Source organism: Carassius auratus, chromosome 22 (genome assembly GCF_003368295.1).
Source record: "Carassius auratus strain Wakin chromosome 22, ASM336829v1, whole genome shotgun sequence".
NCBI lineage: Eukaryota > Metazoa > Chordata > Actinopteri > Cypriniformes > Cyprinidae > Carassius > Carassius auratus.
This window is the reverse complement of record NC_039264.1, coordinates 2517735-2544199: the sequence shown is the minus strand read 5'-3', so window position 1 is coordinate 2544199 and position 26465 is coordinate 2517735. Positions and strand designations below refer to the sequence as shown.

General features: G+C 37.2%; 2 protein-coding genes across 4 annotated transcripts; both read right to left on the bottom strand.

Annotated features, from left to right (window-relative positions):
• Positions 1-3157: 3157 nt before the first annotated feature.
• LOC113039348 (retinal homeobox protein Rx1) lies at positions 3158-10666 on the bottom strand. 2 transcript variants are annotated; one of them, XM_026197247.1, is made up of 4 exons: positions 10376-10666; positions 8876-9220; positions 5570-5820; positions 3158-5072 (listed from the first exon to the last, which is right to left on the bottom strand). In XM_026197247.1, the coding sequence occupies exons 2-4, from the start codon at positions 9168-9170 to the stop codon at positions 4626-4628; spliced, it is 993 nt and encodes a 330-aa protein (XP_026053032.1). In that variant the 5' UTR covers positions 9171-9220; positions 10376-10666; the 3' UTR covers positions 3158-4625. The 2 variants fall into 2 exon arrangements, with proteins under 2 accessions (XP_026053032.1, XP_026053031.1); XM_026197246.1 differs by having other exon boundaries at positions 8876-9253; positions 10376-10662.
• A 6714-nt stretch (positions 10667-17380) lies between these two features.
• LOC113039340 (megakaryocyte-associated tyrosine-protein kinase-like) lies at positions 17381-26156 on the bottom strand. Of its 2 annotated transcripts, none has more exons than XM_026197233.1 (13): positions 25043-26156; positions 24010-24075; positions 23783-23893; positions 23576-23691; positions 23209-23428; positions 21236-21329; positions 21084-21149; positions 20848-20947; positions 20691-20775; positions 20538-20611; positions 19133-19328; positions 18972-19058; positions 17381-18890 (listed from the first exon to the last, which is right to left on the bottom strand). In XM_026197233.1, exons 2-13 carry the CDS (start codon positions 24016-24018, stop codon positions 18717-18719), a joined length of 1332 nt encoding a protein of 443 aa, XP_026053018.1. In that variant the 5' UTR covers positions 24019-24075; positions 25043-26156; the 3' UTR covers positions 17381-18716. The 2 variants fall into 2 exon arrangements, with proteins under 2 accessions (XP_026053018.1, XP_026053017.1); XM_026197232.1 differs by having other exon boundaries at positions 23783-23896; positions 25043-26154.
• Between the last annotated feature and the right edge of the window lie 309 nt (positions 26157-26465).

Sequence of the window (26465 nt, the reverse complement as noted above, 5' to 3'; positions counted from 1 at the left end):
TTTTCAAACTTTCTCAAACCAACTTAAAGTTTAGGATTATTATCAGATTAGTTGAAACATTTTTAACGACATGTTTGTAGGATAGAAAAGAAAAAGTAATATTCTCTTATTGGCTTCTTTCATTAAGCCCCCCATAAAACAAGCCAAACAAGCCACATTAATAAAATAACATTTAATTAAAAACATATTATATACCTTGATATTTAATGTTATGATTGTGCATTGACCACACTTTCAACAAAACCCAATGGTTTCTAAACAAGTTTTTTTAGGCATGTTGTGAGTTTGTGTTGCACTACACACTTCTGACCAGCAGGCGTCAGCAGCGCGAGGAGTTTGGAGCGATTCAAAACAGTGAATCGTTTTCAATTGATTCAAAACTACTCCATTAGATGGCGCGAACTTTGTTAATGAGTGAGTCGTTCAGTTGACCAAGAATATCGTTAGCGTTAATGTGTATGTATGTATACTTGAACAGAAACTGCTGGTGGCTCTTCAAAATTAGGTCAGTCTATCAGTGCACTGGACACACAGAAAAATATATCTTCATTTTTGGGATGATTTTTACATGTAATCTTGTTATAGACCAGGGTGACATGCATTCTGTTTTTAGCAGTAGTATCTGGAGCCGTTCTCTCATGCAAATTACATCTGTGACTAGATTATAGGCATGCTGGTGCTTTGATTGATTCACCCTGATTTGTGTTTGTGTGAGTACTAAACAGACAGGTCACACGCTTTACTCCAGTGAACATTTATCAGGAGACGTGTTTAATAAGGAAACACGTGCTGGGGCATGTTGTCACACAGAGCGGGAAATATGAAATACATTCATTTTCCTCAACACATCTGGAATTAAAATGTATAACTGCCTATTTAATGGCTTTTAAGATCAATTTAAGGAGCAAAACGAGCATAATTCAACAGGAAAATTGAAAAGCATTAAAAAATTGTCCAATAGAAACAATAACACCATGCATAAAGGAAATGTTGCAATTTGCCTCAATCTGACAATTAAAACATAAGATACCACTTTTAATCATAGTTTTTGTGCTAAATAAATAAATAGGGCAAAGTAGAATTTCTGATTGTAAATCCTGCCAGCTTCCCAATATAAAAGTTTCATAGCTAGCACACCTTTTATGATTAACAACTACCTTTAAGTTGACCTTTAATGTAAAGTAATTGAAGAATCACCCATATAATGTCTCTAAATGATGCATTCCCAACTGTCCCACTAATCATCAGCATTCCCCATGTTTACAAATGATGACAAAAACAAAACCTTTTCACGTCCACTGACGAGAAGAATACTGGCGCCAGGCCTCAAATCTAGCCCAGCACGTCCCACCCATTCTCCATGACCTCTAATTATGTCATGCGAAAAGAGCCATGTCCCATTGAAAACCTGGCTTAATCAAACCCCATTAATTCCGCTGGCTTCCCATATTATCCCCATCAGCCTGTTAACTTCAGCCTGCGCCGTGTCGAGGGAGCAAAATAATAGATTACGCAATTAATTTAGTCGTTAGAGACTTAATTGTTCTCAATGAATACAGTAACTCTGTGGGGGTGTCCTGTGATTCAGAGCGTCGGGATTTTCCCTCAATAAACATAGGATCCCTCTACAAAATATACATTTTATTTCCAAATCCAATTTTTTTTTCCAGCATTTTACAGTACTTTTAAACTTTAGTTTCACAGCATATTCATGTTTTAATGTCCGTAAAATGAGAAAAGCAGAGGAAATTGTTTAGTAGCTGGGGTCACGGATTAACCCTTGGTTTACTTTATATATTTTGTTACCAGATGTCTTACTAAAGGAATTGGTGCAGTATTTTTCCAGTCAGTTCATGTAGGGATTTTTTAACAGATGATCTTGAGAAAAACTTTATGCATTCATAAAAAAATTTTTTTACATTTCAGTCCTGGATGATATGTCACCAGGACTGTGTTATGAAAGCTTCTAACCTACTAAAAAAAAAAAAAACCTGTGAACCGAATGTGAGGTTATAAAATGGACATTAAACCCAACAGACTGACCCACATTCAAAGCATGAGAGTGGAAAAGCTGCATACTTCCCTCAGCCTGGCGAACAAAGCTTTTCGCAGTGGCTGAACTTCTGCTTTCCCATGATTCCTTTGTGCCAGTCCAGCTGAACGCATGCCTACCCTCAACCCAGCCGCCCGTCTGCCAAGATGTGCAGCGGTCAGTGGCTGCTCGGTCTCGGCCTGGCCACTAATCCTCGCACTGAACTCATCCTGGCCTGCGGGAAAAAGCTCTAATTGGGGGATTTTCTCCATCATTAACCTTGATGAGCAGCCTTCCCACCCTCCGTTCCCATCCGCGCAATCGCTAATACTTCCTACCTTGATCACTGCAAAGTTCAGCCACAGTACTAATATATATTTTACTATGTATAGTGTGTTTACAAGAGCAAAACAGATGGTAAGGAGCATATATTTTCCCACAATTCCAAAAAGTCTAATGCAACCTGAAAACTATTTTAACATTAGCATTGCTACGCAAGTGTTAGTCTTAACACATTACCATGTGGTTCCTAGGGCATTGCTATGTGGAAAGCAGAAAGTTTTTGTAGCATGTTGATACAATATGTGATTTTAGTTTGTAATTGGTGGTTGATAAGGTGTTGCTATGTTTTTTGGGGTAAACTTTACCTTGAAGGTTTATGGAATTTTTGTCTGTTTCTTTCACTCCCTAAATGTAAACTCTGGACCAAAGCAAGTCCACACCTTCTGCACTGTGGTAATCATCATATGAAACTGTACCACATGAAAGAGCACACATTCACACCCCTTTGCTCTTTTCCCAGCACATGTTTTTTGGGGCCCCAGATGGCCCTCATAGTGTCCCATCTGTCCAAGAGCATTGCTCACACATCATGAATACAGCCGAGCACCAGGCACTCCGAACATGTGCCTGAACAGCAGCGTCAGGAGGCAATTAGGGAACAGCGTACCCTGGGGCCGATGCCCCCTCCTGGGCCTGGCTGATTGACTGGAACCTCATCTTACTAACGGGCTGGCTCGCCGCCACAGGTCAGGAGAAAAAGAGGCAGGAGGGGCTGTGAAAAAGACCATTTTTCCTTTAGTTCAACCAGAGACTTAGACGTCCAAACAACAAGTTGACAGCAAATCTCTGAGAAACTAGATTTGTTTATTCTTAAGAATGTTTGTGGGCATTCATTGTTCGGCATGATTCAAATGTTATCGTGAAAACATCTAGGACGCATTACAAACATAGGGACCACATCCATATTCTTGGACAAAAACATCATCATACACTCGTATTAATTACCCATGATTGTCATATTGCTGTCTAACTTTGGCTTTTCAATTGATCGAACTGTGCAAGTCATCTAAAAAAAAAAAGTAGATTCAGTTTGTAAACTAATGGTTGGCCCAAAAGAGCCCAGAACTGTGGAAACCAAAATAAAAAAAAACAACTTACTTACACAGTTTAACCACCTGTATATACTCATAACATCTACAAAGTCTTCATCCTTGACATCCTTAAACAGCTAAAACATTATTAGTAAGCATAGTTTGTTCAAATGAATAATTCAAATCATCCTGAAGGTTTAATACCTTTCCTGACAGGAGTCAGTATCTAGCTGTCTAGAACTTCATTAGTCAAATACAACTACACATGATTTATTGCTACAAAAACTCTGGCAACATGAACTGAGTGAGTTTCCTTTCAAAAATAAGCAGCGAATCCCACTTGTATGTTTGTGGAACATGACATTGGTCCTTTGAAACCAGGTCTGTTTTGAAGGTCAGTTGTTCTCAGAGTCATCAAAAAATGACTCTTAAAGCACAATGATGGTGTTTTATCTATAAAACCTTCTGATTTTGATTGGCGTCTTATAATGAGTCTATGACAGTCTTTCCCTCTAAAGGAGCTGAAACAAACGATCGGACTTAGATTCACTGGCCCAAACAAAGGGGCAGTCACGATGGGGTGATGACAGATAGTTTCCCCTTCTGCTCTTCTGCACGTACAGGAGATTGTTCTGCCAATAAGCGTTTGCCTCTAATGAACACTGAGGCATACAAACTTCTCCCCCAAAACCAATCAGTTCTGCCCCTTGTCCTTGCCATTGTGATCAAAATGAGGGGTTTTGATGAAATCAGCTGTCTGTGTAAGAGGTCCTTTCTAACCACCGACCATATTTATCTTCTGTTTAAACCCAAAACATCTGGACCAGTCCTTCAGGAGGAAGTGTGAATTTGCAGACAGAGGTCATGTGATGCAAAACACACCCTCATATTCACATTTCAGTAACTCTGGTTTTAAAATCCTCTCAAAAACCAATTAAACCTGTTAGGACAGTGAAAGACATATAAAACGCCAATGTGTGCCTTACAAATACATACATGGAACATGCTAAACAAAATTTTTTTCTTCATCCAAACTCAGCAGTTATTATATCCAGTTGCCAAAAAAATAAATAAATGGCACACAACTAATTTAACGCCTACATTTTGCCGCCCCAACGTTTTCTGACCTGGAGAATAGACAAGAAGCAAGGTTCTTGAGTAGCCTTAAGTACCAATTAGTAACCAAGAAATATGAAGGCCTGCAGTCAAATAGAGATGTCTTAGCACATGGGTTGCCAGGTTTTGTCCATGGACTGGATGTGCTCCTTAGCTTTCATTCTCAGAGCTGCAATGCTTGAACTGCGCTGATCTACATCCTCCAGAGGGTATTTGTCGGTGAAGGGAGGAGGGCATTGGTATGGAGGTGGCGCCATGGGCTGCATGCTTTGGGCCATGGTTTGGGATGGACTGAGGAAACTGTGACTGGCGTAGCCTGCTTGCAGTCCTTGTGTAGGACCCATGAACCCTGGGATGCTGTGCACTGGAGTGGCACTAGATAGAGGGGAGGGCAGCCAAGGGTCAAGGGGCAGAGTGTTGTTCATGGGCCCCATGGTGGGGTGCATTGGCGGCCGGTTGAAGGAGAGCATGGGGGAGTCATGGAGCTTCATAGTGCTGGCGTCTATTTTCTCCTGTCGCCTCCATTTAGCTCTGCGATTCTGGAACCAAACCTGGGCAAACACATACACCTCAAATAATCAATCTGTGATGGCAATCCTATGCTTGTAAGATGGTGTTTCACAAAAAGCATCTGTGCAATAAGACCGTTTGTTCTCCAAACTTACTGGGAACCAACCAAAGTTGGATTTGTCATGGATCATGCTTAGAAACCCTACTGAAAAGATCAGCTGAGGCTGAATGTTGGTTAGTGCTGCTTGTTCTTTTGCTGAAGCTGCTTGAACAAGGTGGTCTTGCAAAATAAGGCATTTCTTTTTAAAAGTGGTCAATTTATGTGGACTTGCTTGTTAAGACGTTTAAGCAAGTTGGTTTCAGCAAGTCTGTGGTTGAGCAACCAGGTGAGGAGAAACCAGAGCTTCAGCCTATCAAGTTAGGAACCAGCATACCAGATCCAAAGCATAATGTTCACTGGAGACTGGTTTTATCAACATTGCATGATCTTCTCTACAAAAACGAATACTTTTAATTTCACAAAGAGATTGAAACACACCTGCACTCGAACTTCAGGGAGGTTGACTTTCATGGCCAACTCCTCTCGGCTGTAAACATCAGGGTAGTGGGACTTCTCAAAGGCTCGCTCAAGCTCATGGAGCTGGTACGTAGTGAAGGTTGTGCGGTTGCGGCGGTGCTTTTTCTTGGGTTGCTCCCCATCGGCCAAGTCAGGAGACTTGCTGTCACTCTCGATGGACTTCCGCAGTTCGCTCAAGTCCCCATCGCACTTGTTGGAGAACATGTCTGCGTCTAAAACCACAGGTGACAAAAGAACAAAAGACATGACTTGAGAGACCACTTTAGACAGATCTTTACATGATGTTTCAACAGAATTGTGTTATAAATATATTGTAAGAACAAGATGGGATTAAGAGCCATATACAAGGGCACAAAGTTCTTTTGGGATTGAAAAAAGCAACATTGCTATTGCCAATCGTGATTCTTGACCACTAACACCATACAACCTACTATTTTGCACTGCAGTAAAATTAAATCGTGACAAGATATGATTAGTAATAGTGACTCATATGATCTCTGTTATTTACAGATAGTGCTTACATGTAAATTCATTATTGATATGGTATTTCCAAAACTGAGATTCTAATCCCATAATACTCCTGTCCAAAAGCTCTTGTAATACACAGGCTTCGACTAGAGCAGTTTTATTGTCACTGATGGTAGGCATGGCTTTCACTGAAGGTTTCCCATCACGTAATCCATGCAGTAACAGATGTAGTCTGTTAATTCCCCTTATGGTTTCCCTGTAGACCAGACCATAATCTACCTAAGGGCTTCATTTGATTCTACCTCATGTCCTCAACATAAGGTTGTTTCTAGGAAAACTTTACCTTGATTAACTGGAGAGACCCAATGGCAGTTGGCAAGCTAATTCAGTTAATTCCAGTAAAATACTGGTCATCATGGCAAGTGGATTTGTGTACTGCACTCATAAGATGTAGCTGACATATTCTTCAAGTTGGTGCTGTCCAACTTTAAAAAAAGCTCAGTACACATGCTGACTAAACAAGTGAACATTAACAATAGCTGCAAAGTTGTTATGTAATTGCAAGCCAAATAGCTGTTAACATTACATTGGCAATAGTATCATGAAGCTAGCAAGTCACAGATACGGCGCCAAGATGGAATCTACAGACATTTTCAGATTTTAAAAAAGATTTTAAAAGGTAATATGTGTTACCCATTGCCTTTAGCAGTGCAAAAGGTTGTGGGTTGGATTCCCAGGGGAAAACATGTTAGGTAAAAAAAAGTTTGCCTGAATGCACTGTATGTTGCTTTGGATAAAGGTGTCTGCTAAATGCATTTCATTAGCAATTAAATGCTGCAGGTTCTAGTAACTTAGACACTGCAGGTACAATCCCAGATAAGATCAACCAATGAACTGGACTTGAAGTGAACCCTTATCATTACGGTGTCCTTGAGGACACTTAACTGCAGATTTAAGCTTCCTGGGGTGAGTGTCCTTGCAATCAGCACATGGTAAGTTCACGCTTTGGGGAAAGCATATGCTAATGAGCACAGACTTTCTGACTACCTGAATACACTTATCCAATAAAATGCATAATCTCAATGTGGGTTAGCTAGAATGGATAAAACTCCTTAAAACAGCAATTACATGAAAACAAAGTATGAAATCAACTCTGAAGAACAAGGTTTAATTATCAGGCAGGAACAAGCGTTCTGGGTTAGCGGAGCTAGCATCATTAACACGCAATAGACTGAACTCACACAATGGTAGGGGGTCAATCCTGGTTCAAGGATCAGCACACCGCCTGTCTGATTTAAGACAGTCCAATAAAAACGCTCAGACTTGCTGGCAACTCATGTTAAATGAGGACAATCGATCTCAAAGGTTCAAACCGTTCAAAACCCTTTTGAGTCACAATAACAGACAAGACAACTCTGGGTCATGCGAGAGATTCTCTTATCACAGGACTAAAAAGCATGATGGATTATGAGCCCAATGGAAAAAAAATTGGAGCAGAATGGAAAAATGATTATGCTGGCATGCACAGTTTTTCAATCTTGTTTAAGATAGGAGAAGATTATAAGAATTCCACAAGGGGATGAGAACAAGGGATGAGCCCCATTGCCAAATTATTTTCAGGTTTGAAAGGTCCTTGTAAAGACTTGAAAATTCAATCGTTCTTTTATATTTAGACTCGATTAAACCTAGCATATTACCACTGCCAAAAAACACACCATAAAAACAAGGTCTCTTTAAAATTTCAAGAGTTTCTCAAGTTTTAATGCTCAACAAATGGATGTCCCAATTCTCGTCAACCAAAGTCTGAGGTGTCAACCATTTCTCAAGATTTTTCCAAGACAAAATTATCTTATTGTCTTAATGCATGTCAAGAAATCTTCTAATTAGGAATTTTATATTAAACATCTGAGGCAACTTTGAAGTGTGCAACACTATAAAAGAACAACTTAGCAAAACAATCATCCTCTAGGAGCGTCCATCTTTCAACAGAATGCATTTAGGTAACTGTGCCGTCGGTTACATAAAAGTTACATAAAAGAAGCGTCAGACTTTCGTTTAGGTCTCTTAAGGTGATACTTGATGCTAATGTCCTGGTGAGCTGCCACTAGATATGTTTCCATCCAAAGATGCAAATTTAACTCATGGGCAAAACTGGAATATCCCATAAAAAATGTGCGAATAAAGCACCAAGTTTAAGAGAACAAAATGGTAACTTCCTGATAAACTCGCACTAAACATCTCTAAGAGAACTAGTATGTAATAAATTACTTGCGCTTCAAGAGAGTGTAGACGTAACACAATAAATGCGGTCGTTGCTTTTAGTGGTGGATTCCTGCTGTTTGGGAACGCAGCCATGTAAGACAGTAATTATACAGAAATACTTTGATGACAGACTTTCCTCAGGCATTTTCATAGCGCAGTCAAATGACTTTTTCAGTGCGCATGGTGGAATTTATTCGGAAACTGTGTTTCCATCATAGTTTATGTTATTTTTTCTTATTGGATAAAAAGTTTACCCTACTCAGTTGTGTGCATACATTTTTTTAAGCGTATTTTTAGAATGTATACTCATCTTGGCGTTTTCATCGCGCATTTTTTTATGTGATAATTCAAAATATGCATAAAAATAGGTGGATAGAAACATAGCTACTGTCACCTTAAAATCAACAGGAGGGCTCAGAATAAGAAGTCTCTGGGTTTTAGTTTTTAACAGTGTGTGTAAATGTCCTAATCTTCACAGGAGGCTAGTTAGGCAGTAATTGCAAGAAACACTTGATATTTGACCTATGAAGAACTTACCATGAAATGCAGGTTGCTCCGAGCCGTCCCTAAGGGGTGGCAGATGCCCGAAGGGTTGCAACCGCTGGTCCTGCTTCCCTGGATCTCCAAGACTTTCACCTCCAACTTTGTGTGCTATTGCATTGCCGCCAGGGCTGAGCAAAGGATCCTGGTCCTTGTTGAAGCCCAGGATGACATCTATGCTGTGGACCCGGGTGCCCACCGCCGTGCCTCCCGCTTTGACCATCTCGTGGAAGTTACTGGGCGAAAGACAGCGGTCATCCACCATGTTCATGGTGTCCAGTGACAAATGCATTCGAAAGCTGGGATGAGGCCGTCCAACTAATGAAACCACTTGATCTTGATCTGATGGAGGAATCCAAAGTAGACTGGTTTTACCTAGTTGGAGATTTCAAAAACAGACTAAAATCAACAAATGCACTAAAATAACGCACTAGAAGAATATTTCTTTATAAGTAGCTTAAGTTCTAATTTCTATGACTATTTATAGAATAAGCAAGTAATTCTCCAGGCATTACAAGTTTGGCTAAGCAAGTTCAAATAAGCTCTTCAATTTTTTTTTTTTTTTTTTTTTTACAGATAAGGTAAAATTATAAAAATAAAAACAATGTATATATATATATATATATATATATATATATATATATATATATATATATATATATATATATATATATATATTTAAATGTATATATAGTCAAGCATATATAGTCTTTTTTTCTTATACAATAATTGATTGACACACCAAAAAAGAATCTAAAATCAACAGGTGTGCAAAATAAAAATGCATTTCAGATCAATTTCTTCATTAAAATTACGTTAAAAGTATCTTAATGAGGTCTTGTGTCTATAAATATTCATAGTTTAATCGGCTAAACAAGTTCAAATAAAGTCTGCTCTCATTTTGTACTATACGTTTTAGAGATAATGTAAAACAAGTTTACAGACTAATCTATTTGTGATGAATAAATATCACACCACATTACAACACACAATATAATATCTGCATTCACAGAAAATCAGATGATCTAGACATGACAAAGACATTTATTTGAACATTAACATAACATTCATACTTGTAATGACTGATAATCTAAAAACAACAAGATTTAAATGTTTTCTTCTATAAATCCAAATATATAACCAGATTCAAATAATATCTAAACCTTCAAAATTCAGCTTAATGTTAAATATTAAAATAAATATATTTACTTTAAAATTATACATTTATGTAAATTTATATGCATGGATTATATAAATATTATTAAAGTATTTATTACATTTATTACAGCTACATGAACGTATATAATAGTATATTTAAATATTATACCAATTCTATATATTTTAATATGTAATATCTGTGCATCATGTCTATTATCAAAACCCAAGACTCTCAGATAATTCAAATAAAAATATCTAAAAATTATTAACATTTTTCCTGTGCATGTGTTTTTTTAAGAAAGTTTCCCCAGGACAGAGTGACTGCAGTATGGGACGTACCTCTGACTCGAGATGCTCCGTGTGCTTTCTGTCTCCAGACTAACCCGCATCCACCTGTTTCTCCCTGCAGCGGGTCACATGTGGGTGATGAGCACGCCTCCGTCTGCTACTGTACGCCCTGACCGACCTCGACCGCTCTCGCTTTAAACATGAAATCATACACGAATGCACAGAAGTTCTCCAGTGGATTCCGCTGGACAGAGAGCTTGTATGTGTGTGTCTCTTCAGAAGGGAAATAATAGCAAGGGATTACAGGAGCTCATTAATTGGGACTCTTCCCCCTTAAGAATGATTGACAGACGGTTTCTGCTCAAGTAATTGCTCTAAATGGAGCTTGAATTCACCCCACAGGAGGAGGGCGACATTAATGAAGCCATTTCTCCTTCCTCTTACAAAAATCAATTGTTTTAGAGACAAAAGGATGAACTGAAAGTTTTCACTGATGCTTGTACTATTAAAACTAAACGATCTTTCACCAAAAACTGACGTAAATATGTAAAAATATGTCTACTGGTAGAACATCATTGGCCTTAAAAATGATAGACCTATTACTAAAATAATTTGTATTATTATTACACGATATCCATATATTATATTTAAAAAAAAAAAAATATATATATATATATATATATATATATATATATATATATATATATATATATATATATACTTTTTAATTTGCTATAAATAAGTATAATTAATGTGATTACATACAATTTGCTATTTTTATAAAATGTGAAAATATGACATTTAAATAATTATGTATATTAACATAGGCCGATGACATGTGGAGCATGTCTTGGCGTGAACTGCACGCTTCGCAGAAGGTATTACAGTAAATACTCAATACGGTCACCCGTTGAATAATTAGTGGAGTAATTAAAGCAAACGACATGAGCGCAGACTCATTTAACAACTCATTAAAGAGTTAACCTAGTCAAACTCATGAGTGATCATTGCTTAAGAGATATGACCTCAGAACAAGATTAACTTGTTCACGTTCAAATGAATCCATGTAAATGATACTACTGCTTCCACCAATACGACTGTATTTGCTCATTTCTTCTATATCTGTGTAAAATATAGTACAAACTGCAATTTTTAATAAAGTTACAACAGAAACATTAATTTTCTGGCTTGAAGACACTTATTGTCTTGTGTTTGTATGATGGAATCACTGGGAGAAGTCTAAAACTTTGATGGGCTAATGTAGGTTGATCAGTAACACCTCAAATGAGGCTAAAGACACTGAAGATTTCCTCTGACCTCAATGAAGTCTTAAGATACTTTGAAGAAGCTCACTTACTGTATTTGTTTTGGGTCGGTGTTAGAGTAAAGAAGTGAGACGAAACATGAAGAGTAAAGACATGGTCTGAAATTGCATGACTGCCTTAAAATATGTCTTCCAAACACCTCTCAAATATCCTGAAATCTACAATAACCTTGGCTCAGCCAAATGTTGCAGCCAGTGCAATTGGCTAAAACCAGCCAACACAAAAGATCTCCAGGAAAGATTGACTTTAACAGTATGCTTGCATACATGTTGCCAGATTGATGTCTAAGTCTCGTGATGCAGAGTCAATTATCAAAGGACAAGGTTGAAGATAGAAAATCCCTGGAAAGCTTAAAGTTTCATTGTAGAGCTGCATCTCACGTGCATGGGATCCCTGTTGGCTCGTGAGGCATTTGAGGATAATGGGAGTTCCTAGAAAAGAATGGGAATCTATCCATCTATACATCCTCCAATCCTCCTACTTAGCAGAATCTGTTTTCCCAAATATTTTGAGGCAATGTGTCCAGTCAAACGGTAAGGTATTTTAGCGCCATTTGTTTTTATTTGGTGGAAGCTAGTAAAACATTTACATGCTGAGAACATTTCCCTTGTCCAACCATGACTAACTTCTCAAAAGCAACACCAAATTGCATTAAAATACTCTAGAGTTTGATTGGGCTAATATGCAAATATGTCAGAATTCAATTTTGTACAGTAAACAATTGCGTTTGCGAGTGTCAACTCTCGATTCAACCAGCTGGGAGCCACTGACTGGACTGTTGATCAAACCACTCGGGAATTAACAAGACTATTGGTACAACCAGCTGGGAACCACAGAATAGACCATTGGTCCAACAAGTTGGGAACCACTGATTAGACTACTGGTCCAACCAGCTGGGAACCACCATCTAGACTAATGGTCCAACCAGCTGGGAACCGTAGAATAGACCACTGGGGTCAAACCGGTTGGGAGCCACCGACTGGACTCTTGGATCAAACCAGTTGTGAATCAACAACAAGACTACTGGTCCAACCAGCTGGGAACCATAGAATAGACCATTGGTCCAACAATTTGGGAACCACTGACTAGACTACTGGTCCAACCACCTGGGAACCACCATCTAGACTATAGGTCCAACCAGCTGGGAACCATAGAATAGACCACTGGTCCAACCAGCTGGTAGCCTCTGACTGGACTGTTGGATCAAACCAGTTGTGAATCAACAACAAGACTACTGGTCCAAACAGCTGGAAACCATAGAATAGACCACTGGTCCAACCAGCTAGAAGCCACCGACTGGACTGTTAGATCAAACCAGATGGGAATCAACAACAAGACTATTGATCCAACCAGCTGGGAACCATAGAATAGACCATTGGTCCAACCAGCTAGGAGCAACCGACTGGACTGTTGGATCAAACCAGTTGGGAATCAACAACAAGACTCTTGATCCAACCAGCTAAGAAACCACTAACTAGACTAGTAGTCCAACCAGTTGAGAACCACTAACTAGACTAGTAGTCCAACCAGTTGAGAACCACTGACTACACTATTGGTCCTAAAAGTTGGGAACCAAAACTAGACTTCTGGTCCAACGATTTGGGAATCTATCTTGTTCATAGAGTCATCTTGGGAGAAAGGTCACTTCTTGTCAACAATTTGAGTTCTCGGTTTGATTTTTGATGGGATTGGACGAGAGACAGCGCAATTATTCGATCACGCTGAAGTATTTCCTGAAGCTCTGCGCTTGTTTCCTCATTACACTAATTGAGTACAAATTGGCTCAGAAGGTGCAGCGCAGCTATCAAGAGGATTAGGTTTATCAGATGACAACGTAAAGCCCTCTGATCCTATTAGACGCAAAGCAGCTAACGCAGAGGAGCTGTGTCAGCTCACCGGGGGGAAGCAAGGAGAAACACAAGAGCCAGAAAGTTGGCTATTGTACACAATGTTTGTAAACGGAAAGCATTTTATGCAATTCAGCTTATCACCATGACAACTAGCTCTGCTCTTTATATGCACAATCATGAGTAAAATGGGCTCGGTGAATCCTACATTTTAAGAAAATGAATACCTGGTCACACCAAAGACAATAATTATATAGTTTAACAGTAACGATATAGTTTTGATTGAATCATTTCAAATTTAGTAGAGTCTAGACCACAAACATAATCGTCGACAACAACGTCATAGGAATTAGTTTCAAAATGTTTTTTGTTTTTGATTAGTTTTTTTTTTCAGCTGATGAATGATAAAAACGTTGACAGCCAATCAGAATCCATTATGCTTTAATGAGCTCAAGCATTTAAAAAGTACCAGACAACATAACTGAAGGGTCCAAATGTAATAAACAGGGTGTTATGGTGCATTGGTGTGCATCCTTATATAGTTATCATTCTTTGTGTGAACGGCATTAAGGCCCTATGATTCTTCTGAGTGTAGTTTTTGGGTTGTTTATAGTTCATAGCTTTTGCTTTAAATCCCAGCCATTAAGATGATTTGCCATTTGTAAGATGCGACTTCATCTAGATTTCATGCAACAAATCATTTGTTTGCCCAAGCAAACAAGAGAACTCTTTGAAATACACTATCTACAATTTCGCCAACTTTTATGATCACATTAGGATACAAATACTAGCATCAGAGCTAACGGAGATGGACTAAAGTCCACAAAAATTGAATTCTGATTTAATGGGGTCCTTAAATGGTGACATTAAAAGTCTTCACAGATGTGCAAATATGATCCGTAAACAAGATTAATTGGAACAAATGAGAATACGAAGGAAAAGTTAGCAATATAGCTTAACCCGACACCTGGTGGTAGTTTTGCTTACTGATGTTATAGCGTAAATAGCAAATCTTAGTATTATTGGTGATTTTTACTAGTAAAATGGAAGCTATTGAGTTAAAAATTTCCAGCTCATGCTTGCCCCCATTAGGAAACCCACTCAATGTAAAATAAAATAGCATTTAATGGGCTAGTTTGCCCAAAATCTAAAACTCATCATTGTTTACTCGCCCTCAGAGTTGGTTCCTTCTCTTTAACACAAAATAAAGTCTTTTGAAGAATCTAGGTGACCAAATAGTTGTTGGTCCCCACTGACTCATAAAAAAAGTCCTTTGGAAGTCAATGTGGTCCAGAAACCTTTTGGAAACCTTGTGGAGGGTGAGGATTTAGTAGTAACATATGAGGAAAAAATCTGCACCTTTAAAACAATATTTGGCCTCAACTGTACTATTGCATGGCATGTTGGGTAGGTCTCCAAAAATGGACCAATCATGTTCAGAGTGACTTGCATGCATTTATCCTGCAGTGTTGTCCTCCCCGGTCTCCTGACATCTTTTAGTAATCTGTAGATTAGCGTGTAAGACCCTCTGTCAACCAAGTGAATGCACGACTGTGTGCAGTTTACCTGTACAGCGATTAACCCAACAACCATATGGAGGCTCACACTGGAGCTCAGCATCGAAGCAACCAACGCAATTATTAGCGGTCAATTGCATAATGTGTAGAAAGATGCGTCACAACTGCTAAACTAATCATCATCAAGGTGGTTCTGTAAAATGTGGCTTTTGATAAGTCAAGTAGTAGTGGTCTGATCAAACAGCTTACAGTAAGTACTAAATATATACTGTGTTCCAGACATGAATGATTTCTCGAATCTGCACAATGTGACTGCATAGCACCCCAACTTTTGCATCGGTAAACATCACATGCCATAAAAAAATAAAAAAATTAAAATCTTGCTTTTGTTAGTAACATACTACTGATTAGTAATGCTTTTTTAAACCTCTTTCAGAGGTTTGTGCTGCATCAGTGACTGTATTATGCCCTTAATTTGTGTTTTTGGCCCCGTTTGCCCCTGCAGGATCAAAAGACAGTTTATGCGCTTCACAGCCCAGAAAGAACAAGGTTAAACTTTCCTCCTTAACACTTAATCTGATACTCTTAACGTTGTTAAAGCTGATATTCCTCTGGAGACGCTGACGTGCTTCGGCCTTTAATCGGCTGATTAGATGCTTCATCTGTCAATCAAATGGTCTACTCCGCCCCTTATTCTAAAAGGGTCCGCAGGCTCCTCCCACTCTGACATCACTGAGTAAATCTTTCCATGACTGGGAGAGATAAATTAAAGCATGAGGCACGTATACCCATAAAAACAAGCACGCAAACAGACACTTATAGCTCTTTCCCATGCTACAATATTTCATAGTGATGACTATCAAGCACCATAAATAGCAAAAGCATTAAAGTATTATTACAGTACTTCACATGGCTAACTGTATTCCAAGTCTTCTGAAGCCATCTGATAGCTTTATGTGAGAAGCATTTTCAAATTCATAATACATACACAAACACATTATGTAATACCTGTAGAAGAAGACACTGGCAAAGAGTAACTGATGTTGGTTGTTTTAACAGGATTAAATTAGATCAATTAATATTTGGTTTCTAAAAACATCCCTCTGCACTGGATGTGGTCTCACTTTTGCTCTCAAAACTTCAAAAATGACAGTAACAGTCATGCTGGACTTAAATCAGAATTTGACATCCATAAAAATACCAATTTTAATAACTATTAAAATCAATTTACCAATTTAAATGAGCAAAAAGTAAATTATGAAGTATGTCGATTATGAGATAAAAATTCACAATTACAAAAAGTTTAAATTGACAGTCAAAATTATGACAAAAACCATTTAAGAGATAAGACGGCAAGATTTATGAGTGATAAAGTCAATTATGACAAAAATTTATAGCATAAAAATTATAATTATTAAATACATAGTCAATTTTGTAATAAAAAAAAAAATCGAAATCATGACAAAGTCAATTATGATGCAAAAAAAAAAAAAAAATCCACTCTGTGAACACTGTCGTAATCTAGTTAATTATTGGATAAAAAAATAAAAATTATGACAGTCATATGCTTAAATTAAGCGAAAAATTTATAAAATTATGACGTAAATAGTGGAAACTATTAAATAATTCATAATAATTATGAAATACTAATTCAATTTTGAGATAGAAATATATATATATAAAGTGTTATAATTTTGAAATAGAAAGTAAATTATGAGATAAAAAGTCTAAAACTATGACAAAAACTATTTTGAGATAAGTCAAAATCATGACAATCATGATTAAAGGTTTTAAATTATGAAAATTTTTCTGATTTTCAAAATTCTGATTAAAAGTCAGTTATGGAACACTAACGCAACTATGAGATTTTGGAATCTTGAAACATCTAAATTGGCGAATGGAATTATGGTAAAAACAAATGAATACAAAAACGTTAATTATGACTAAAAGTCAATTGCGAAGTTGGAATAATGATTAAAAAGTGGAAATTATGAGAAAACTTAATTGATAAAGTTAGTATTGTGAAATAAATCGACATGTCAATAATCTCCATTTATGTAAATGTAAACTTTATCTCATTACTATGGCAGTAATTTACTTCCATACGCAAAACATCACTGCTGGCAAGTATTTTTGGGTTGATATACTTATATTGGGTTAAAACTGTAATTCATGCTACTGTACATCTAATATGGTTTCTACATGAATCAAATCCACAGCACAGAAGAAAAACTGACTGGAGAAACTGACTCATCATATCAATTCCTTCAAGAAATCACCCTTAGTTTGAAATACGTGAAATACGTAATAAATAGAGCAAACGTGACTCTGAGCCGAATCTGAAATGATGAGCATAGATTTGAGATTTCCCAAACATAAAGGACCAGAGGCCTTTATTATCATCTTGAGGAATTACACATCATCCTATCGGAGGATTTATAAAACAGAATAAAGACGGGAAACTCAATCTGCTGCGGTCTCATGGGTGACAGATAAACACAACCGACGAATCAACGCAATGAGAATAAATCCCATGAACCTTTGGGAAATGTTTTTTTAGCATGTTTGCTAAGTGGTTTCTTCCTGTCTACAGCACAAAACCAGCAGATACGAGTGACCCAGGAGCTAATCCCAGATAAACAGGATGTTTCATCAGTCTAACACGCTTTCATCCTTCTCTTTCTTAAGAACGAGTGATTCAGAAAGACGACTTCCTGTAGAAAATCCATTTCCTGATGGGTTTATTACTGTTGTCACAATAAATACATTTCTCATTGCATGTACAACATAAGCAGAAAGCCTGTTTTTTACAAAACCTCACAGAGGACTGAAGCACATACTACTAATAATAATAATAATAATAATAAAGCATGTGCAATAATGAATTTCATCATTTGGGAAAAACCTGTCAGGAATATTTCCACCCCAAAATCAAAACAAACGGCTGAAATAAAATAAACTAAAGCCTAATTAATAATAATAAAAAAATTTAATAATAATAATGTGTCTGGACACATTGTGTCTTGTTTTAATTTCCGAATACAGTGATATTAAATAATATTTGCACTTCAGTAATGAGAATTAATTTAGATTTTAATTATGCATATTGTGACTGTAGTCAATGGTGTGACATTATTTCAATAACAAATAAGCACAAAAAAACATTTAAGTATTAAATATATATCAAGTAATAGGTATTTCATCATGGTATTATATGCTATATTGTTTTAATTTGTACTGATTAAATTTTTTAAATTATTATAAACAACAATAAAATAAGAAAGATTTTATTTCTTACAACCCTAAAAATTTGAGAGCAACATTAAATTATTTTCCACGACAAATAAGCACATTTTCTACCAAATTCACATTATAATTAATGCAAAAAAAAATTAAATAAAAGGTATTTCGTGTTATTACATGCTGTATTGTTTATATCGATTTTTATTATACCATTTTAATAAAAATAAAAACAATAAAATAAATCAGTAGATGAGAACCACTTATAATAAGTTATACAATGCAACAAATACAATTAAATTAAGGTCCTAAACCAGGCTTTACCTTCATGCGATAGTTTAATCTGACTTTCCCCATCTTGAGGCGAAACACCTCGGTGTGTTTTCAAGATCCACTCAAAAACCCCTAAATACAGAGTGTGATGAATAATAAATTAATTGTACATTATAGACACATGCGGAGGTCAGTGTGTGCCGAGCTCTTTCTCCAGCCGCTCTCGGAGCTTGTGGAAGGACGGTCTCCTCTTGGGCTCCGTCTCCCAGCAGGACGTCATGATGCTGTAGACGTCAGGAGGACATCCGTCCGGAGGCTCCATGCGGTAACCCTGATCCACTCGCTCCCGCACCTCACTCACCGACTGCAACAAACACCAGAAACACAACATCACACCTGCAGCAGGGTGAGAGCAAACCACACAGTTACGGTGAGAAAAACGCACCATTTTGGGATACGGCTGTCTGCCGTATGAGAAGATCTCCCAGAGGAGGACTCCGTAGCTCCAAACGTCTGACTGAGTGGAGAACTTCTGCTGGGACAGAGACGTCACGGTGAGTTTGAGCTGATTCAGGTGTGAGGAGTGAGCTCGTGGTGTTTCCTCACCTTGCTGTTCAAGGCTTCGGGCGCCGTCCACTTGACGGGTAACTTGGAGTTGTCGGTAGCCGTCGAACTGACTTGGGCCAGACCGAAGTCGCTGATTTTGGCGACGCTGTCTTCAGACACGAGGATGTTGCGTCCGGCGAGATCTCGGTGCAAGAGTTTCTTCGACTCCAGGTGCTCCATTCCTTCACAAACGTCTCTGGGAAAAGAGAAGTGCAGGAGAAAAAAAACTTCTTGATTGACGCACGTTGGATTTCAAATGTTCAAAAAAATCTTTGATTCTTGACACAACAAGATTTACTAATACATAAATAAATAAAACTTCTAAAATAAATACAGTTATTCTTACTATGATGATAAAAAAATAAAACCTACTTGTTTTTTTTTTTTTTTTTTTTTATGTCATTTACATAAAACAAAATAATAATATGAATCCTGTTTTTTTTTTTAACAAATGAAATAATTCTTACAAATAGTACAAAATACGGGAAAAAATCTATTTTAAAAAATGTATAATAAAATGTTATTAACGTAATACAAAATGATAACATGAAGTCTTTTTTTTAAACAAATTAATTCTTTAAAACAGCACAAAATATGAAAAAATAAACTATTAAAAAAAATAATAATAAAATGTCATTAGCATAATACAAAATTATATTAAATAACATGAAGCATCTTTTTTTAAACAAATTAAATAATTCTTAAATATAGCACAAAATACGGAAAGAAAAACGATTTTAAAAAAGTATAATAAAATGGCATTAACGTAATAAAAAATTTTATAAAATAAAATGAAGCCAGTTTTTTACAAATTACATGATACTTAAAAATAGCACAAAATACGAAAAAGCTATTTAAATGTATAATAAAATGTCATTAACGTATAACAAATTATATTAAATAAAATTAAGCTTTTTTCTTTTATTTCTTTAAATATATTATCATTTTATACCACATAAATGAATGAACCTTAAATCAATTAAAAATATAATAACTTTATAGAAAACAAACTTTTATTTTACCAAATAAAATTCTTACTACTATACCAAATACAACACAAAATATAAACACATACAGTTTTTAAATAAATAAATAAAAGCCTTTCTAATTAAAAATAATATAGTGTTTTTGTTGTTGTTTTATTTTTCATAAAATCAATCTTATTATTGTATTACAAAATGAGTTGATTTTAAAAAAATTTTGCAATTATAATTCTCAATGATTCTTATTCAATTTAAACACTATTTACAGTGTGGTTGTGAGAATTAAGGGGAAAAAATAGGTTTAACTTCTCTTTCTTTTGATTTTTGATTGAACTAATGCATTGGTTTTCTGCGTTAAAATGAAGGGCAACTTGACTTTAACACCTAAAATAATCAGTCAGTGTATATTCGTGAACTCTTACAGTGAAAAGCGCAGCAGCTGCGTCGCACTGATGGCGAAGCGTCCTCTTGTGCGAAGAAAATTCACCAGATTCCCCTGTGACGACACACACACACACACTTTTTAGTCAACGAATAAACGTGATCACATCCGTCCCTTGGTCTGAAACCTGTACCTTGGCCATGAGCTCTGTGACGATGTGCAGGCCGTTGTGAAGAATCACTCCCAATAACCGCACCAGATTCTTATGATGGAGATTCCTGGAGAAGAGGAGATGGTGAACATGTGTAATAGAGACACAGAGCAGGTAACGGAGGAGGAAGTGCTCTCACGTCATGACAGACGTCTCCTCCAGGAAGGCCTGAGCGGTTACGTCACACTTGATGTTCTTAACAGCCACCCGCTGCCCGGCGTATTCACCCTCGAACACGGCTGAAACATTAACATATTCATCTTATAACACATAACCATCAAGTATATAGGACTTGTATGCATCATATAATTTGCACACGTCATCGAGAGAAAAAAAAAAGCAATAAGTTCATTAGTTATAGACAATTTTGTTTACCGCCGAACTCTCCTTCTCCGATGATCTCTCCTAGCTTCAGCTTGGACAGATCTAGAAGCCAGCCGGCTGTAAAAACAGAGCCAGATTTGGCGTGTTAAACAGCTAGAGAGCAATCCTCAGGTATCTTTGGAGCTCTTTCGAGTCACGCTTACATTTCAACAGCTTGGTCTCGGCGGATTTAGTGCCTTCCATCTTCTTGGGCTTCAGCAGGAGCGAAGCGAGGGCGCCTTGATGTACTCTGTAAAACTGTCAAACCAACACGGCGTTTATAAAAGCAGCTGTGACCACAAAACACAGCAGAATTTAATTCCCCTTTAATTCCCAATGTGTGGTGTGATGCAATGTCTATAAGAGGGAGTTGAGGACAAGCGTTAGGCTAGATAATAAAAATAACAACAACGATATGTTGTCACACCCAACGCTATCTCACGACAAATTCGTACGTATTTAACAAGGTGGCTTAAATTTTTACGACCTCACTCGTACGATTTTATACGATTTGTCTAAACCCCAGTGACAGTTAGGTTAAGGGGCGGGGTTAGGTGTAGCTCATTCGTACAAATTCATACATTGTGCAACTCGTAGAATACCTATGATTATGCAAAAATCGTATTTGTACAAGTGTGGTCGTACGAATTCGTACTAATAAGCCACTTAGTAAAATATGTAGGAATTGTCGTGAGATCGGGTTATCACACCACACAGAATGATTCATAAATATATTATTATTAACTAATAATAAATCACATTTTAAAAAGCATACCACACAGACACTTTAAAAAAAAAAAGTTGGCTTGAGAAAGCCGGACCAGAAATTTAGAAAAAATATTTAAAAGTATACAGTTTGAATGATTGAAGGCAATACAGTCTGTCTGAGATGGATGGATGGATGGAGGGAGGGATGGAGGGGAAGGATGGATGGATGGAAGCAAGGAAGGATGGATGGAAAGATGGATGATGGATGGAAGGAAGGATGGATGGATGGAAGGAATGATGGATGGATGGAAAGATGGATGATGGATGGATGGATGGATGGATGGATGGAAAGAAGGAAGGAAGGATGGATGGATGATGGATGGAAGGAATTATGGATGGATGGAAGGAAGGATGATGGAAGGATGGATGGATGGAAGGAAGGAAGGAAGGATGGATGGAAGGAATGATGGATGGAAGGAAGGATGGAAGGAATGATGGATGGATGGATGGGGGGAGGGAGGGAGGGATGGAGGGGAAGGATGGATGGAAGGAAGGAGGGATAGATGGATGATGGATGGATGAATGGATAGATGGATGGAAAGATGGATGATGGATGGATGGAAGGAAGGAAGGAAGGAAGTAATGATGGATGGATGGATGGATGGATGATGGAAGGAAGGATGATGGAAGGATGGATGGAAGTAAGGAAGGAAGGAAGGATGATGGAAGGATGGATGGATGGATGGAAGGAAGGATGGATGGAATGTTGGGTGGATGGATGGAAGGAAGGAAGGAAGGATGGAAGGATGGCTGGCTGGCTGGATGGATGGATGGATGGATGGATGGAAGGAAGGAAGGATGGATGGATGGAATGTTGGGTGGGTGGATGGATGGAAGGAATGATGGATGGAATGTTGGGTGGGTGGATGGATGGAAGGAATGATGGATGGATGGAAGGAAGGAAGGAAGGAAGGAAGGATGGAAGGATGGCTGGATGGATGGATGGATGGAAGGAAGGATAGATTGATGCCTGTGGGAGGGCCAGAGAGCTCTCGGAATTCATCAGAAATATCTTAATGTGTGTTCTGAGAATGAAAAGAGGAATTACAGGTTTAGAACGACACAAGGGTGAGTCATTAATGACAGAATTTTCATTTTTGGACAAGCTAACCCTTTAAGTGTGACAAATATGCGCCAAAAAAAAAAACAACAACTGTGAGGGGGCCAAAAAACTTTTCATAGCACTGAGTAAAAGTGAAAAAAAAAGACAAAAAAACTGAAAAACTAGAGGCTTAACAAACGAATGCCCCAGTTCTCATTTCCCCTCGAAAACCACAGGACGCTAGCAGCCCGGATGTGTGACTGGAAAAGTGAGATAAATGTAGAAACAAACATACGCGCGCTAAAATTAGCCACGGGCTGGACACACCTCGATCATGTCGATGAGGTTGTAGAAGAACTGCTTGTTGTCGATGCTCAGCTTGCTGTCTTTGAAGATGACTCTGTAGTGGAAGACCTTCTGACTGAAGCAGAGGCACAGCACGAAGTCGCCGGGATGCCGAACCGACTCCCGCACCAAGAACAGCCCGTCCTCCAGGGGCTTGAGTTTGCAGACGGCTTGCGGTCCAGATATTTTACCGTGAAACCATCTGAGAAGATTGTAAACAACGTCAGGGCTTAAATAACCCCTCTGACATAAACTAACCACATCCTGTCCTTCTGTGGAGTAAGTGCTACAACAGCACGAGCTTGTTCCCCAATGCAGTTCTTCAGAATTCAGATTTCTGCTCACTTACGGCATCAGACTCAATTTGGGGTCGATACGGAGGGCTTCCCTTTCTCTGAGTTTCGAACCTGAAACCAATCCTTCCTCCCCTGTGGTGTTATGGCGGGCTCTGTATTCTCCATTCCTCTGAAAACAAAAAAAAGTATTTTTTTTTTTAAAGTCAGGCCTTGGTGGGTTTATATGGGAGAAAGTATTTGGGAAGCATGCTTAATTTTACCGTCCCAGGTCCAATGATCATCAAGATGTCGCCTTTGTGATACGCTATTTCACCAGCTTTGGGTTTGCAGTGCTGCTTTTTGGCGACACACTGTGTACCTGCCGTCCAACTCTTCTGAGTAACAGTAGGGTGGATAAAGATAGAGCAATGATAATAGAGTAGATGAGAAGTGAGGTGTGAAAACATCTCAAGGTGCTGGCTAATATTTAGCTGTAAGTCTTGCCTACCATCGCCATGTTTCTATTGAGCACTGAACATCTGAAGATCTTCAGACCTTCAACCTGATGGAAAAACTGATTGGACATGATGTTTTAGCATGTTATATACAGTAACAATTTATACATCATCTAAATTAGCCAAAGAAAAAGTTAAAAAGGAAATTTAAAAAAGAGTTTAAAAAGTTCCAAAATTCATTCCAAAAACTCAAAACACATGATTTAAATATAAATTTTCCACATTTGTCAATGCAGAAACTGATTAGAGTAGTAATACGGCCAAAAGAACACAATGGCAAAAAAAAAACAAGTAAAATATTACACATTAATTTAATAGTAATATAAAGACACAAAGCAATAAAAAATTTCTAAAAACGCCAAAAGGCAATCAAAAATGGTCCAAAAAAAAAAAAAAAACTCAATATACATATGAATCAAATAAAATTGTTGCATCACAAAAACTGATTAAAATGGTGAATGATGGAGAAAAAATAAATCAGTATGAATTGACAAATAAGTAAAATGAACATAACGTCGTATTGGCACTTCAAAAACGTTAAATTTAAAAATATCCTTAATAGACACACGCTTAATAATAACAATTAAAAATAAGTCGCACCGCATGACACCATGACTGCAAAAAAGTACAACGTGATTAATACGGGCAAAAAGGTTAACAAGTTACATGTAAAATAAATAAATAAATAAAAACACATTCAAAACTTAAGGTTAACCATTTTGCATAAACCCTTGCCTCGAAAATGTTAAAAAATGTCATTTAAAATGTTCCACAAAAATCAAATACAATAAAAATAAAAAAGACAACTGAACAAGAAAATTCTTTAGAAAGACGCTTTGAATACACAGATGAATGTTGGTAGTTTCAAAAAAATGTCTTTGAAACTCTTTTAGGTTATGAAAAATCAACTAAAATCCTTATACACAAGACATAAACATTAAACTAGTAGCTCTGTGAGCCCAGAGCAGTAAAAAATGAAAACAAACAAACAATACTCTTGATATTTTTGAGATTGGTGTCACTCACCAGTACGAGTTTGTTTGTGAACCACGGGTGTCACTTCATGTGAATGGTCACACACCCGTCAAGAGGTTTATTACACATGCACCACTTCCTCCAGATATTCGTGCTGTGCCTCTGACGTGTTTTCCACCCCTATTTATGACCATATATGATAGCACAAATATAAAGCAACAACAAAAAAAAGGCTTCGACTTGAACCCAAACAGACACAGAGTGGCTCAGTAGCCTGATTGTTTTCTCCGTTTATTTAGTGAAGCAGCACTACACAGATATTCCAACTGAAAGAAAGAAAGATCACACTACAATTATTCACAGTCCCACAAAACCAGAACAAACACTCAACAGGAACATTTAAAAACGCCGGCATACGTTCGCATTGTACGTAGAAACAGCTGGCAGAGCGCAAACTCAGGCGACACAAATAATCAGTTCGATATACGCACAGCAACCTTTCTACCGAACTGCGCATCTCTCGTTAGATTTTACTCTTTTGTATAAAAATGTAAGAATAGAGAGGTATTAGATTATATTATATTGCAATATGAAGAACCGTAAATTCACCTCCTCGTTCACATTTCAAGTACTTTAAGTCTTTACCGCAGGCACGTGTGAAGAACCACAGACTTTACCGTTGTGTTTTCGCGTCGTTCGCTAGATAACGACGACTCGATACCCTGTCGAAACGCCAGCTTCGCGCTGTGAAATGAGCAATTAATCGGTATGCAAATAAAAATAATGACCGCAGAGGAGTAATAAATCTAAATATTTTATTCGATTTTCTTATTTCCTCTGATCTGATGCCTAAGCGTGTATAAATCCAGTGTCGGGTTAATAAACAACCACACAAAGCTGAATCGTGTCGCTTATTAGTGAATACTATACTATGTGTTTTAAAAACTTTTTTTTTTTTTTAAAGATACAGAGTAGAGAAACTAATTAATTTGCAATAATATCATACATGATATTATTATATAGTACATTATAATAATATTACATAGAACAGATTTATATTTATAAATATATCTAAATATTTTGTGTTTATACAGTGGGATCCAAAAGTCTGAGAATTCAAATTTTTCCATGAAAAATAAATAAAATGTAATTAAAAAAAAATCTTTTTCAAGGAATCTTTTTTTTTTATTATTATTATGTCCCAGAAAAAAAAATATATATAATATTTTAATAATTTTTCCAGAAAAAAAAAAAAATTTAATTGTATTTTCTGCCAAAAAATTTGACAGCAATGTCCATCTGCTTACATATTGCACTGTCACTAAATTACCGTATTTTTATTAGTACTTGATTCATATAAATTTTTTGCTATGATGGTCATTTTACATTTTTCAAAATAATACAACATTTATTTTTAAAATGTCTGGGAAATGAAAATGTCAATGTGGACATAAGAGTTTTGGGCCCCACTGTA